Source organism: Lacerta agilis, chromosome 5 (assembly GCF_009819535.1).
Source record: "Lacerta agilis isolate rLacAgi1 chromosome 5, rLacAgi1.pri, whole genome shotgun sequence".
NCBI lineage: Eukaryota > Metazoa > Chordata > Lepidosauria > Squamata > Lacertidae > Lacerta > Lacerta agilis.
In genome coordinates, this window is record NC_046316.1 from 51,173,735 (window position 1) to 51,187,280 (window position 13,546).

At 40.8% G+C, this 13,546-nt stretch overlaps 1 protein-coding gene across 2 annotated transcripts in view; it reads right to left on the reverse strand.

The window, feature by feature from the left end:
- The window catches only part of SORCS3 (sortilin related VPS10 domain containing receptor 3), a 410,921-nt gene that overhangs the window by 117,271 nt on the left and 280,104 nt on the right, over positions 1–13,546 (reverse strand). For both annotated transcript variants that reach the window (XM_033149721.1, XM_033149722.1), the window contains exon 6: positions 3,002–3,066. In XM_033149721.1, the coding sequence (XP_033005612.1) occupies positions 3,002–3,066 (65 nt within the window). The remainder of the gene's footprint in view (positions 1–3,001; positions 3,067–13,546) is intronic.

A 13,546-nucleotide genomic window follows, 5' to 3' on the forward strand; every position in this document is an offset into this window, starting at 1 on the left:
ATTCATATGAATTCAAATTCAAAGTACCTTTCAAGTAACATGCTTAAAGGCAACCATTTCAATTTTACGCTTTGCATGAAAATATACAAAGCTTCTGCTAGGGATCTTGATGGACGAAAGGAACTCACTAACTGCATATCATCTGTTCAAGTATTTGGTTCCTTATTTTTGCTGAAACAAACTAATCCAGCTAGTCATCTGAATCAAAACTTCTTATTTAAGAAATGCCTGCCACCATAGTATCACACACCACTCTCAGTTGTTTCTAAAACATTTGAGAATCAGTTATTGGGTGGGGGGGGGGATATACTCCACAACAGGGAGATCGCAAGGTTGTTTATTAGTAATACTGTGTGTCATGTGCATCAAAAATGCCTTCAACCTGGGATGCTGCCCTTGCAGTGTTGTAATTGAAAGGATGGGAAGCTTCGCACACTCTAGGAAGATCTCACAAACACTGTAGCCCAAGGGGCTGAGGCTTACAGAGTGTGTGTAGAGAACTATTTGGACCCTGTGTTCCTAATCATTTCTCAAGGAGAACAGCAGTGTTTGAATATGGAATTGAGCTAGGAGGAAATGAGTGGAGTGGAAGTGAGGGGAATTTTGAGTGTGCCAAGCCTAATATGAAATTGTTTTATAGGTGTTTTTAATTGTTAAACTGTTTTGAAATGTTTCATAGGAATCTATTAATAAATGGAATGGAATCAATTGATCGATCAATCAATCTGAATTGACAGGGGATGAAGATTTGCAAACCCTAACTGCACCAGAAGTCTCATTTAGTTATCCAGCTATGTCAATTGTCCATTTTCAACAGTTACCCTCTACAAGAAGAAAGCAAGAATTCAGGCATTCATTGTAACAGGTGGGATGGCGTTCTGGTGTCAGCTTCATAGATCTCTAAATCCTGGCAGAACAAACTCTCAAAGAGAGTCATATGTATGGAGGAAAAGTCATTATGGAAGTGTAAAGATAAAATCAGAGGTTCTCACATATTTGATCAGTTAGAGGCCTCACACTGGTTAGGGAAAAATTTAGCTTCACTGACATTTAGAAGTGAATGCAATTTTATGTTTTGGGTTTGCATTTTTAATGTTTATGTGCCATTAAAAATGAAAATTACTTTTCAGGATGTTGAACAGCAAAACAAAGCATCTTTCTAAGTTGTTTTGTGGAGGGAGTTCTCCATATGGAGAATCATTTTCACAGATGCAACTGTAGTTCTTCTGCCTATTACAATACTCCAGACACAACAGATCTAACTCATGGATTTTTAAAACAATGATAGTACTGAAGTATTGAGAATAATTCAAACTGATTTAACAAGTTTAAACCAGACCACACTTTCAATTACAATATTGGGATAAATAACCAATTTTATGGGTGAGTGCTTTTTCTTCCTGCTGACTGAAAAAATCAAAGCCAGTTGATCAATAACAGAGAAAACTCCTAAGTCCTTGAGAATACAAGGATTTCCCCAAAGCATGAAATGGCAAAGCACTTCCTAGTCTAATTACACATGACACTATTTCCTCTTGAGATGGTGAGCAGGCTGGTGCTCACCCCAAACATGAATTTGGTCCTATGAGCAACCAAAAGGCTGGAAAGGAAAACTGGCCTCATTTTCCACTGGATATCATGGTGGTTGTGACTCAGCTCCCATGCTGTCTGCAGGAAAAAAAACTTGGCAACTAGCATTGTGCTTTGCTTGCTGCTGGTCTTTAACAGAGCCCTCTGCCACCTGCAATTCCACAAAATGAGCCTTTTGTGGGGGTTGCCTTGGGTGAGGATGATGGGGTAGGTGGTGAAGGAAAGCAGGTTGTGGAGGAAAGCAGGATGTGCTCACAAGAATTCAATCGGGGTGCTTGCAGGGTCAAACCCCTCCCTTGTGAGGAATTTCTATCCAATCCCTCATTTCTTCAGAACCGCACGGAATGAAAATGTCTGTGCAATTGCAAGAATCCCCGTTGTTATGTAACTGAAACCTTGCAGGGGTGAGTTTAGAATGGGGGGGGGGGAGAGAGAGAGAGAGAGAGAGAGAGAGAGAGAGAGAGAGAGAGAGAGAGAGAGAGACTGGAGAAAGAGTTCAGTGCCTCCAGGTTCTCCTCTGTTCTCAAATTCTCCTCCTGAAGCTGCTTTGCTAAAAATAAAAAATATCACCAAGGAACCAGTAAGTGTGTTCAAATGGCTTGTGTTGTTGCCATACAAGACGGGAAGCAAATAAGGCCTTTGCTGAAAAAGATGGATGGCCAAAACGATACAGAAATCAGTAGTTTCAAGAAATGTCATATTGGAAGGAGCAAGTAATGGCACTCCAGCTATAACTGTATCCGTAGTATAGCCTGGTGGCATATTCTGAAAATGAAGGAAGATGGTGCAGGAGGAGACCGGCTCCCTGGCCCAGGAACATAGATAGATAGATAGATAGATAGATAGATAGATAGATAGATAGATATGTTGATACATAGAGGCAACCCCCAATTTGCATGTGGGTTGTGTTCCGGGTCACTGCATGCTTGCGTGAAATAGGGTGCAACTGAAACACCCCATTCTGTCCCCGCCCTGTCCCTGCCCCACACTGTCCCACCCCCATTCAACCCTTATCGTGACATCTTTTGTGAAGTTTCCAGGTCACTTCTAGGTTCAATGTGCAATCACACACATATTGGTTGCACCTAAAATAAGGGTTGCCTATAGATTGTCGGCAGGGAGCTTTATTGGCCATATGTGCATTCACAATCTCCCAAGCACAAGTTTTCAGTCCTGGCCAAACAGTTTTGCTCTTGCTTGCTTTCTGAGTTTAGCTGTTGTTTTCCTCCAGGAATGAAACTTGTACTGTTGGTTCCCCTTGGAGTTTAAGGATAGAAACACTCAGCAAATTGAGCCTGGCGACCCACATCTTCCCTTTCAATTAGAATGCAAATCAAGAACCCAAACGAAACCAAACGAAAATGCAGTTTCTCCCTCTCTGACTTTATAGACTCGGTGCAGAGACACTCACGTCCATCTGTCGTGCGAGCCTCCATGTGTACAAGGTCAGGCTCCTTGTCCAAACCTGTGACGGACCTGGGAGAGAAGAAGAAGAAGAGAAACAAATCAATCTGAAAGGCAGAATGCTGTAATAGCAAGCAGAGGTCAAGGCAGATAGGAAATGAAGAGGAGTAGAAAAGCAGCTGGCTTCTTCCCATTTGAAACGAGCCACTCTGAGACTTGAATGGATTTAGTGCATGAAACAGCCCCATGAAAGGCAAGGTCCTTGGATTTAATACATAGCCTAGTTCAAAAAGCACAGAGAACAATAATGCCAGAGGCTTTAGATTTAATACCATTTCATCCACCTGTGAGAGGTTCTTACCTAGAACCTCGCATGGGTTTGGCTACTGTTTACTCGTTAAGAATAGATCATTCTTTGTTTATATAAAGCCAATTATTAGATTAGCACAGACCCTCCAGAGCTGCTTCTTTCATTCAGCTGTCACAAACAAGTGTGCAAATGTATCATAGGCAGATGTGAATCTGTGTGTTTGGGGAAGGGCACATGGTTTGCATGCAGTGGAGGTGAACAAGCTGTGTTTTTCAGCAAACCCCCTTCACTATTGCTGAACTATTTATTGCAGGGCTAACCCTACCATTAGACAGAGTGGGACAATTGCCTTAGGCAGCAAATGCTGGAGGGTGGGGAGCAGTGGTGATTTGTTGAAGGATAACCTTCCCTTCACTCGCTAAGTTAGCCTGCTGCCTTCAGGTATGGTCTTCTCCCATCACCAATTTTGAAGTAAGATTCAGGTGCCAGCACAATTAGCTTCTGTACGCGGGAAAAGGGGAACACCATGTTCTTTGTCTCAAATGGTAAAACACCTTGGGTCATTCCTGAGCCATTGAAGAATGGTAATAAGGCAGAATGTTCTTCTAATTGAATTTGCAGCCACTCTGTACTCTTTGACATATAACTCATTGTTCCCACAAAATGCTCCACTTCTGGCCATTATAGATGTGTGAAATTGGCCTTATTAATTGTGCATCAATTTGGAGCTGGCTTTAGAAAAAAGTATTAATGAAATTTATAACGACACAAAAAGGAGAAATAATGCAAACACTTCATTTTATTATGGCAGAGGGCAATGTTTGTTGGTGGGCACGGGAGTTATTTCCCCTGTATTGTTTTGTGCTCTTTGGCATGCTTCATTTTGTACTAAAACATCAGAATTACTTTTACTTATATTTGGTGGGGGTGGGGCCAATGCCCATCTGTGCGCATTTAAGGTCATGGAACTTGGGACCATTTTAATCATACAATGAGAAAATGAGTTACATTCTACTCCAGTGTGCAGCATTCAGGATTTTACAGCTGGCTAAAAGCATGAAGAACATTGTCTGAATTTTCTTTAAAGGGTTTTTCACATCTATATCAACACACCCACAAGCACTTATAAGGGCTGAGCTCCTTTTCCAGCTCATTTCAGGCTTTGCCCAAAAGAAGCCCAGGTGAAGGAACCCAGAGGTGGGCAGCATGAATTGTGGTGCTCCATTTCACGCAGGGGGGAAAAGGCTTGCCATGGTGGTGGCTTTGGCAGCCCAGCAGCAGGAGCCAAGCTAACATCCTTCCCAGTTAAAACCTTTCTTTTTAATCTGGCTTCCGAGCACTCCTAGATATTTTGGCTGCAGCATTATTTGCTATTGTTTCATCTTGTCTGTTATTTTTGTATCTGTTTTCATTATGCAACACTCTGATCTTATGGAGGAAGTGTGGGGTACAAATTATTTTATACAAAGTAAGTTCATTCCTTAACCCAAACCTTCACATTTCACAAGTAAAATCAAGGACACATCAGGGTTCCCCCTTTACATGTATATCCCTTCCCCTCTCTTCTTTCTAGGAATCAAAGTTAGCTTACCTGTGGTTCCCAGAGCATCACCCATCTAGGCTTTGCCCAGACTATGTACACAACATGCCTTTAAAGTAAAGTTAACACACATTCATTGAAACCTTGTGGTGAATTGTAGCTTTGTAAGGGTAAGGTACAGATCCCATGGGGGGGGTTGGGGGTGCGAGGGGTGCCTTAATTGTGTTATAAATGTGTGGTCTGTATGCAGACCCAAGCCTGCTTAGCAGCAGCAAAGTAAAATATCCCTCTGCCTTCAGACCACTTGCATAAATGGCTATTTCTTGAAAACCTTCCTTTGTTGGTTGGTTTTTTTTGCCCTTTCTCATTTATTGTTGTTCAGTTATCAGATATACAATATTTACCATAAATGTACATTAAACGTTTCAAACAAACAAACAAATTAAAAATAAGAAACAATTACGATTACTGTATCTGCTTAATTTTGTTGATTTCTTGAAAACCTTCCTAATTCCCAAACTGCACATTTCTGAAGAATCAGATATTTTCCACAGCACAAGGTGTGTTGTTTATTTCTCCGTCTGGGCTCGTATTGTTTCCAATGGGCTCAATGTTTCCACATACTCTGCAAAAGCCTGACCTGCACAAGCTTTTCAATCAAACGTGTTTGCAAACCAACCTTAACTGTTTTCTTCATTTCTTCATAATAAATAATGTATATGGCATCATGCAGCCTCTAAGGGTTTAAGTCTTTTAAAAAGTACACGTTTAACAGAAGTGTACTCCTTGCACACAGACACACACATCTTGCAGAACAGGTGTGAAGAGGGAGAGATTTAGTGGTAGACTTCCTGTAAAAGGAGGAAGGATGAGGATAGCCATTTTGTGACTTAACTTTACTCACATCTGACAACATCTGTCATCTAGTGCTCACTTGTGTCCACACTGCTCATGCATTATTGGGCTTTTAAAAATAAAAAATAGCCTAATTATTTCAAATTTATATACCAGAAATATGTATATCATGCACATAATGCATGTACAAGAGACAAGCTGCTATATTTCTGCAGGATAATTGTATATTAGTAATACTTATTTTATACAGCGATATGCATTGCTGCATGTGTATCTTTATGAGCTGGATACTTTAGGAACCAGGAGTATATACACATATAATATGCATATGGTAGTTTACATATAATAATGAATATACAGGTAATATGGAAGTATTGGTTGCCCATTTAGTGGAACTGAGGGAGGGTAGAATAACTTGCTTCTCATTAACATTAAAAAGCAAGATGGGAATTAGAAAAATAAAAAACAGCTGTGCAGATTAACTCAATGTCAGGTTTTTCAGGAAATTCCAACCCTGGGGACATCCTCTCTTTGGAATCTCCCCAGAGAACTCAACACGTCAGCTCTCCTTATCTGTAGAAAGATGAGGAGATGAGCACTACTGATGTCACTAAACCTCAAATGTGCTGGATCTGGAATAGGAATTTGCCTAGCTTATAGTGCTTTAATATACTTGTAACAGGTGGCTAGGGATAGAAGGATCTGTCAATTTTTATTCTCTGAGTTTCTCATTTTTAAATCCTATATTCACTGCTCCACATTTCTGCAGTAATTTTTATTTTAAAAAATCATCATGGAAATTCAGGATTTTTGTGTGATTTTTTCCTAATAAACACATTCTTTTTGTATGCACATTTGGCTAATGTGCATATTTCCGCAAGCAATTTCCCACTAACATGTTTTTCTCCTAATAAATTCATCTCTGTAAACATTGTTTGGAGAGCTGCATTGAAAAATTTAGATAAGTGCAAATGTCGAAGGATGTCTGTGTTTCAGTTGTCATTTTGTTTTGGGAAGTATGAATTTGATTTGGCTTTAAATGTGAACTGAGTCTAATTTCTCCCCCATCCCTACTGGTGACAACCAAAAGAATCAAATGGGGGAAGTTCAGCCATTACCAGCCCCCACTAGGGCCTACAAAGTTGAGAAGGAGAAAGAGGGAATGGAGAGCAAGAGAACTAATTTGGAGGAGACACTACACCAGATTCCCAGCCCCAAATACACTAAAAACAGAATTGAATTACTGCAGCTAGTTTTAAAAGCAACAATTTCTCCTTTATTTTGAATGACAACTGGGTCATCTTTTTAAATATTTAATGGATTATAAAAAAGCTAGAAGCTATTAGCCATGAAGATGCTAAATATTATGAGTGCTAGAGAAGATAGCAGCAAATAAGTATGTTGTTTTCTCAGCAGGACGCTATTTAGAGAAAGAGGATGGCTGGTCAAGACAGATCATCCCGTGGCCAGTAAGATCTGACAACTTCTGGAGTAGGCAGTTTGAGATGGTCTAGTGCTAAGCAAAACTAGTTTTGCCAGCTGTTAAGGTATTTAAGGCGAAAGGCTGGAGTCAGCCTCTGGGTAAAACCACTAACAATGTCTTCCCCACAAGCTCCAGTGAAATGAATGCAAATAGGGCTCTTTCACTCCTGTCCCTGTTAGACAGAAGAAGAATTCCCCAGTGGGCTGCATTCTCTGGAGCAGGCATCTAAACTAATGGCAGAATTAAACTGCTTCCTTAAACAGCCATCAGATCTGTCTGATGCAGCAGAGCTTGTTTGTGCAGGACAATTGAGCTCCACAAGCCAAAGTTAAGTACAGTGGTACCTCGGGTTAAGAACTTAGCTGATGGGGCCTCCCGTTGCCACCGTGCTGCCACTGCGCAATTTCTGTTCTCATCCTGAAGCAAAATTCTTAACCCGAGATACTATTTCTGGGTTAGCAGATTCTTTAACCTGAAGCGTCTGCAACCTGAAGCGTCTGTAACCCGAGGTACCACTTGTATGTTTAATGTCAACAAAGGACTTGTGTTACATGTTTACACCTTTCCCATTGACAGCAAAGGATACTTAAAAAGTGCTTCACTTTGAAGTACGCCCCGTATGATGAGTTCAAGCAGTAGCACAGCTGCCCAGGAAGACCCAAGTCACGTTAAAGCTCAAATGGAATAATTACTGGCAGGGTTTTTCAATTGAAACATAGCTTTCAGCAATTTTTCAATGGAAATCATGGACAAAAATGGTGAAAATCTGTAGTGTTAAGTGGTGTTTTTTATTATGGTTTTGTGTGTGGATATTGTAGCCTCTATGCTGTGTGTTTTAAAAACTTCTTTTTTCAGTTTCTGAAGCATCTATACTGTATTGTTCCTGTAGTAGTCAATGCTTTGCTGCTATCAGGGTTCTCCCCCAAGTAGAAATGTTGAAGAATTCCCACAAAAACAGGAGCAGAACAAAAAATATTATGCTTTATTACCTTCCTACCCACAAGTCTCTCCACCTTAGTAGAATTACTTTGCTTCCCACCCCACTCCATTGTTCATTGGTCCTCACACAACTCTTTAGCCAAATGCCCACCCAGGAAAGTTGTGCCCACAAGGGAACCAGCCTCCTCACACCTTAAGTAGTCCTCCCATTACCAGGCACACCTTGCCCCTAAGGGGCTATAGGTGTGTAGCCACACACCCCACACACCCAAATAAAATACAGAATAAAAAGAGGTAAATAAGTAAAACAAAACAGCAAAACAATAACCCCCCTTCCAGTTGCTGTCGCTTGCTTCCATGTCTCTCTCTCTTTCGGATCGCTTGAGGGGGGCTGTCACATGGTCTCCTCAGCTCCTGCTGGGACCCTCTCCCTCCCCAGAGTCTTCCTCCTTGGACCAGGCACAGAGCACAGGGTGTTCCATGAGAACAACCTCTGGATGGCCAAAAGTTCCCCACAACCGCCTTAAGATCTTATCTTAGAATCCAAGCCATTTTTAAACTTACCAACTAAAACTAGTAGTGTAGAAACAATTGTTGTACACACTCTCTCTCTCTCTCTCTGTATGTGTGTGTGTGTGTGTGTGTGTGTGTGTGTGTCTCCTGTGAGATTCAGACAACTGAAAATGTAAAGCATTATCTTTTGGAGCAGTCATTTGGAATATGCATTTTATGAAGAACTAGCTGATGAATTAATCTCTCCAACATCAAAGGACAGCCAAAGATGATAGCATAATTAAATTGGTGTCTAAATTTTTTGCAGTTGGCAAAAGTACACAAACAGATTAAAATCTGAAGAAGGCACCTAGAGTATTGATATACCAGCTTACTGACTGAGAAAGTTAGTGGTGAAAGTGTGTCTAGGGGTATGCGTACCTCTGCATCCCCCCAGAAAAAAGCACTGGCTATAATAGTACAATTCCTGACAATATGAATATGTACCTTAAAAGTAAGGTGTACCAGTCAAGGTCTTGTTTAGTTGTAAAATAACATATTTCAATGGCAAGGTGCAATGCAATGCACCTTTCCTTACAAAATAAACACAAATAGACTGGCTGATTTTAAATGGGTGATTTAAATTCAAGTTCTCTGTTTGATGGTTTAAATCAGTTAAATCTGGAAGAGATTAGGAGAGAAGTTCCATTTTGTATGGGGGAACCATGCTGCTCCCTGCTGCATTCTCGAATTCCTAAAATGATTTTTATTTGCATATATAAACTGGAACTGTTAGGACAAAGAAAGTCTAACATGCAATTGGCAGCCTGGCAATCAACCAGCAGATGATTTAGAATGCAGATCAGGCAAGCACAATACATTTGAAACATGTTAATCTTCTCCACTTGTGCTAATGCTTGTGATCTGGTTGTTTTCCTAATTTGCTTTGACATAACTGACAGGTCTATTCATAACAAAAAGGGGGAGAAGAGACAATAGAGAAAGGCCCCCCCAATTATGCTTCCTTTCCTTTAATGTTACAGTTTAAAATAAAATATGCACAAAGGACCATAATTTAACCCCAGTATATGTCTAAGAGGATTTAAGTAATTTTTCTTTTCAAAGGCCCTTTGAGAGATCTGAATATGCAGAATTTGTACTGCATACCGTAATGCGATGGCCAAAGAATGATCTATAATTATAATGCTGGTAACCACAACTTTCCCCTTTCGTAAATGTGTTCCATATCCACACAACTGAGAAAATACTTTTGAAATATGACCATAAGGCACAGAACCAGAAGACACGTTTAAAAAACCATCCAAAATTATGTTTTGTTAAACAATGCTGTAAAGAATATGTTATTTCATATAAAAACTTGTTGTAGGAAGGGTACTAGATAATATTATGGCATCAAATTCATTATGACCTCATTATTTTGACATTGATAATGGCATTCAGAAACTAGTGCATGATCCATCTGAAGAATTGCATGTGTCTTTTGGAAGAGTAAACTAGGCCTTTATTTAGCAAAATTTATACACACACACACACCCCTAAGCAGTTTACAAAAATATAGAAGAAAACATCAAGATTCTCAGTAAAAACAGGTATTTAACAACTTCCAAAAGACTGCAATCAACAGTATCTAAAAAGAAATAAAACCCATTTAACTCCAACACGTTTAGATGGGCTGATCTAAACAAAAATGCTTTAAGCAGGCAAACTAGTCTTAAGGGCTTTATATACTAACAGCACATATACAGATAACTTGCCCTAATAACAAATGGGCAACCATATGCAGATTCAGGCTGCAACCCAAAGGCAGCTCATTCCATTTCCCTAACTGTTAATTTCCTCTTTATATTTGAGCTTTCACATGACTTGTAGAAATCTAGCGGCATATAGTGTAAGTTTAATGATCATTTCTGTGTTAATTGCCTCCAGGAAAAAAAAAAACCCACTTATGCCTGAAAATCATGTAAGTAAAGTGGTGAAATTTGGGGCAATATTTGTTTCTGTAGGTACTGCCATTTTCTTGGTGGAATCATGGAGAAACAGAGGCAGACACCTGCGGAAAGCATCCAATGACATCCATCGTTATGTCACCCATGCTCACTGGTGTGAATGAAATTCAGTGCAACATGGCAGCATATTGGTTAAAAAAAAAAGCACAGTTCCATAATGTAACAGGTACTGCGCTGTGAAAGAAGTGTCAGAAAATAGGACAGAAGCACTAACATTATATTTGGGGAAACTAATGCAATATTCCCCATGTTTGAATGCACCGTGAGCATCACTCCTGCCAGCAACTGTGCTGCAGCTCCTGGATTAAGTGTGAGAGAAGCCCCGTCTAGACTGCATTGAAGTAATCTAGCCTTAAAGCCACCAATGCCTGAACTGTTCATGACTACTGGAATTAAGTAATCTCAGGACCTGACTGACATCTTTTGAAGGCATTTTTCCAAGTGAGTTTTGACCAGTGACCCTGGGGGATGTTTGCCTTCACTTAAATAATTCAGGCTGGCAGTTTGGCTTCATAGGCACTATCCTAGAGTGCAGCGTTCTCCAACCTAGTGCCCTCAGAAGGTGGTGGGCTCTCCTTCATTGGAAGTTTTTAAACAAAAGTCAGTTGGCCATCTGTCAGGGATTATTTAGCTGTGTTTCCTGAATTGCAGGGTGTGAACTAGTTGACCCCTGCTCTACAGTTCTGTGATTCCAAATGTTTTAGACTAAAACTCCCATCAGTTAAAAGGAGGAGGGTGGATTGTTCCATCAGTGTAAGCATTTCTGTTTGCCAAACAGAATGATCTCCCCTCTCCTAATTCCATGCATTGTTTGACGGGTTCTCTCACCCTTCTGAGAAGATCTAAAGGTAAAGGTAAAGGGACCCCTGACCATTAGGTCCAGTCGCGGACGACTCTAGGGTTGCGGTGCTCATCTCGCTTTACTGCCCGAGGGAGCCAGCATACAGCTTCCAGGTCATGTGGCCAGCATGACTAAGGCACTTCTGGAGAACCAGAGCAGAGCATGGAAACGCTGTTTACCTTCCCGCCAGAGAGGTACCTATTTATCTACTTGCATTTTGACATGCTTTCGAACTGCTAGGTTGGCAGGAACTGAGAAGATCTGAGGTGACACAAATGCACATGGGGTGAGCAGAGGGGGGAAGTCCCATTGAGCTAGCATGACTCATTGCACTGATTCAGGTAGGTAGCCGTATTGCTCTGACACAGATGAAATAAAAATAAAAGAAATAAAAAATTGTCCAGTAGCACCTTAGACCAACTAAGTTTGTTCTGGTATAAGCTTTCGTGTGCGTGCAGGTATCTGAAGAAGTGTGCATGCACACGAAAGCTTATACCAGAACAAACTTAATTGGCCTATAAGGTGCTAATGGACAATTTTTAATTTTTTAAAAAAATTATATTTCATTGCACTGAGGTGCGCTAGTGCACCAATGTAATTGAATCTGGCCCAGATGAACCTGTTTTACAACAGGAGTTTGGTACCGATTCTGTTTCTGTACCTGCAGGTCAATTACTCTTTCCCCTTCCTATGGGATAAAAACAAGAAAACTGCAAAATGTTAACAGTTCATATAACTTTGAGAGATCCAATATCATAAGCCTTGTGGGCTTCTCAGCGGCTTCCAGCTAGCTAGCCACTGTTGGAAACCAGAAGTTGTAACTAGGTTGGGGCCCATATCTAGTCTAGCAGGCTGTTCCTGTCATCTTATGACCATGCACCCCCTAATATTTTTCTACCAGCACAAGTTGACAATAGATGATGCTCATAAAGAGAATAGGAGAAATTGAGGGGGCAGTGTCCCTTCCTCATTTCTGACTTCTGTTTTCCCTGGTCCACAATAGATTGCTGTGTACCATGCAAAACCTAGTCTTGCACACACAATGTTTCAGTTGAACACGGAAAAAGCACCAATATGTGCCTGCTTCTCAATATTGCTATGCGGGACCCCGCACAATGGCTAGCTCTCTTTGTCTCAGACTGTCTCCTTTTTATCACTGCTCATCTCAAATCAAGCCAGCAGAAGAAGATGCAGCCAGAAGGGACGGTAAAGGTCACATTTCTGCTGATGTGTCCCTTGACTGCTGCTGATGCAGCCTTCAGAACAGGGAGCCTGCAGCTACATGTGCAACTGGTTCAGGATTATTAGCCAATTAATAACTCAAACGGACTCAAAATCCCATTAGGAGGAAAGAAGCACTCATTGCTTTTTATTTCTTCTTTTTTACCTTGACAGCTCTTGGCCTCTTAGAGACTTTACTCTCCTGCAATTTCTTTCTACTATTGAATTAAGTGTTCTTGAAGGTTGAAGGGCTGGTAGCACTGGAAGCTGCTCCTCTGTCTGGCTGTAGGGCAGAGTTCTTTGCTTGATTGCACATTTATTAGGATATTCTGCCAAAGAAGTCATCCCTGACCTAAGGAGGCTGAGCTCTTCCCAATGGGAAAGGGATGTGAAGGTTTAATTTATGAATGTCTTCATTTATTCCATGGTCACAAATGCATTGCGTAGTAAACAATTCTCAAAATATTTAATCTGGAATAGCCCCGATGAGCCAGGGGGAAATTGGGATGGTGCAGAATCCAGTGTTTTGCTAACAATATGGTTTCTCAATTGTATTTATCTTCTAAGGGGAAAAACGTGTGATATTTGCCCACTGCTTTTTTTAAGAAGAAAAGAGAGAAAGAAGGTAAAGCAAGTTTACTAGGGAAACCATCCTGGGCCCGGGAGCAGGTAGAGAGGGGGCAGGATCTTGCATTTGGATGGACAGGTCTAGGTTTTAATCACAGTGAATTCTTTTCCCAGGCCATGCCAATCACAGTGATTTTGGAGAGGGATGTTGAATTTAATAAGTGATTGTTTTGTATGTGAATCCATGCTGGGGTTTTTCCACACTACTCCTCCCCCC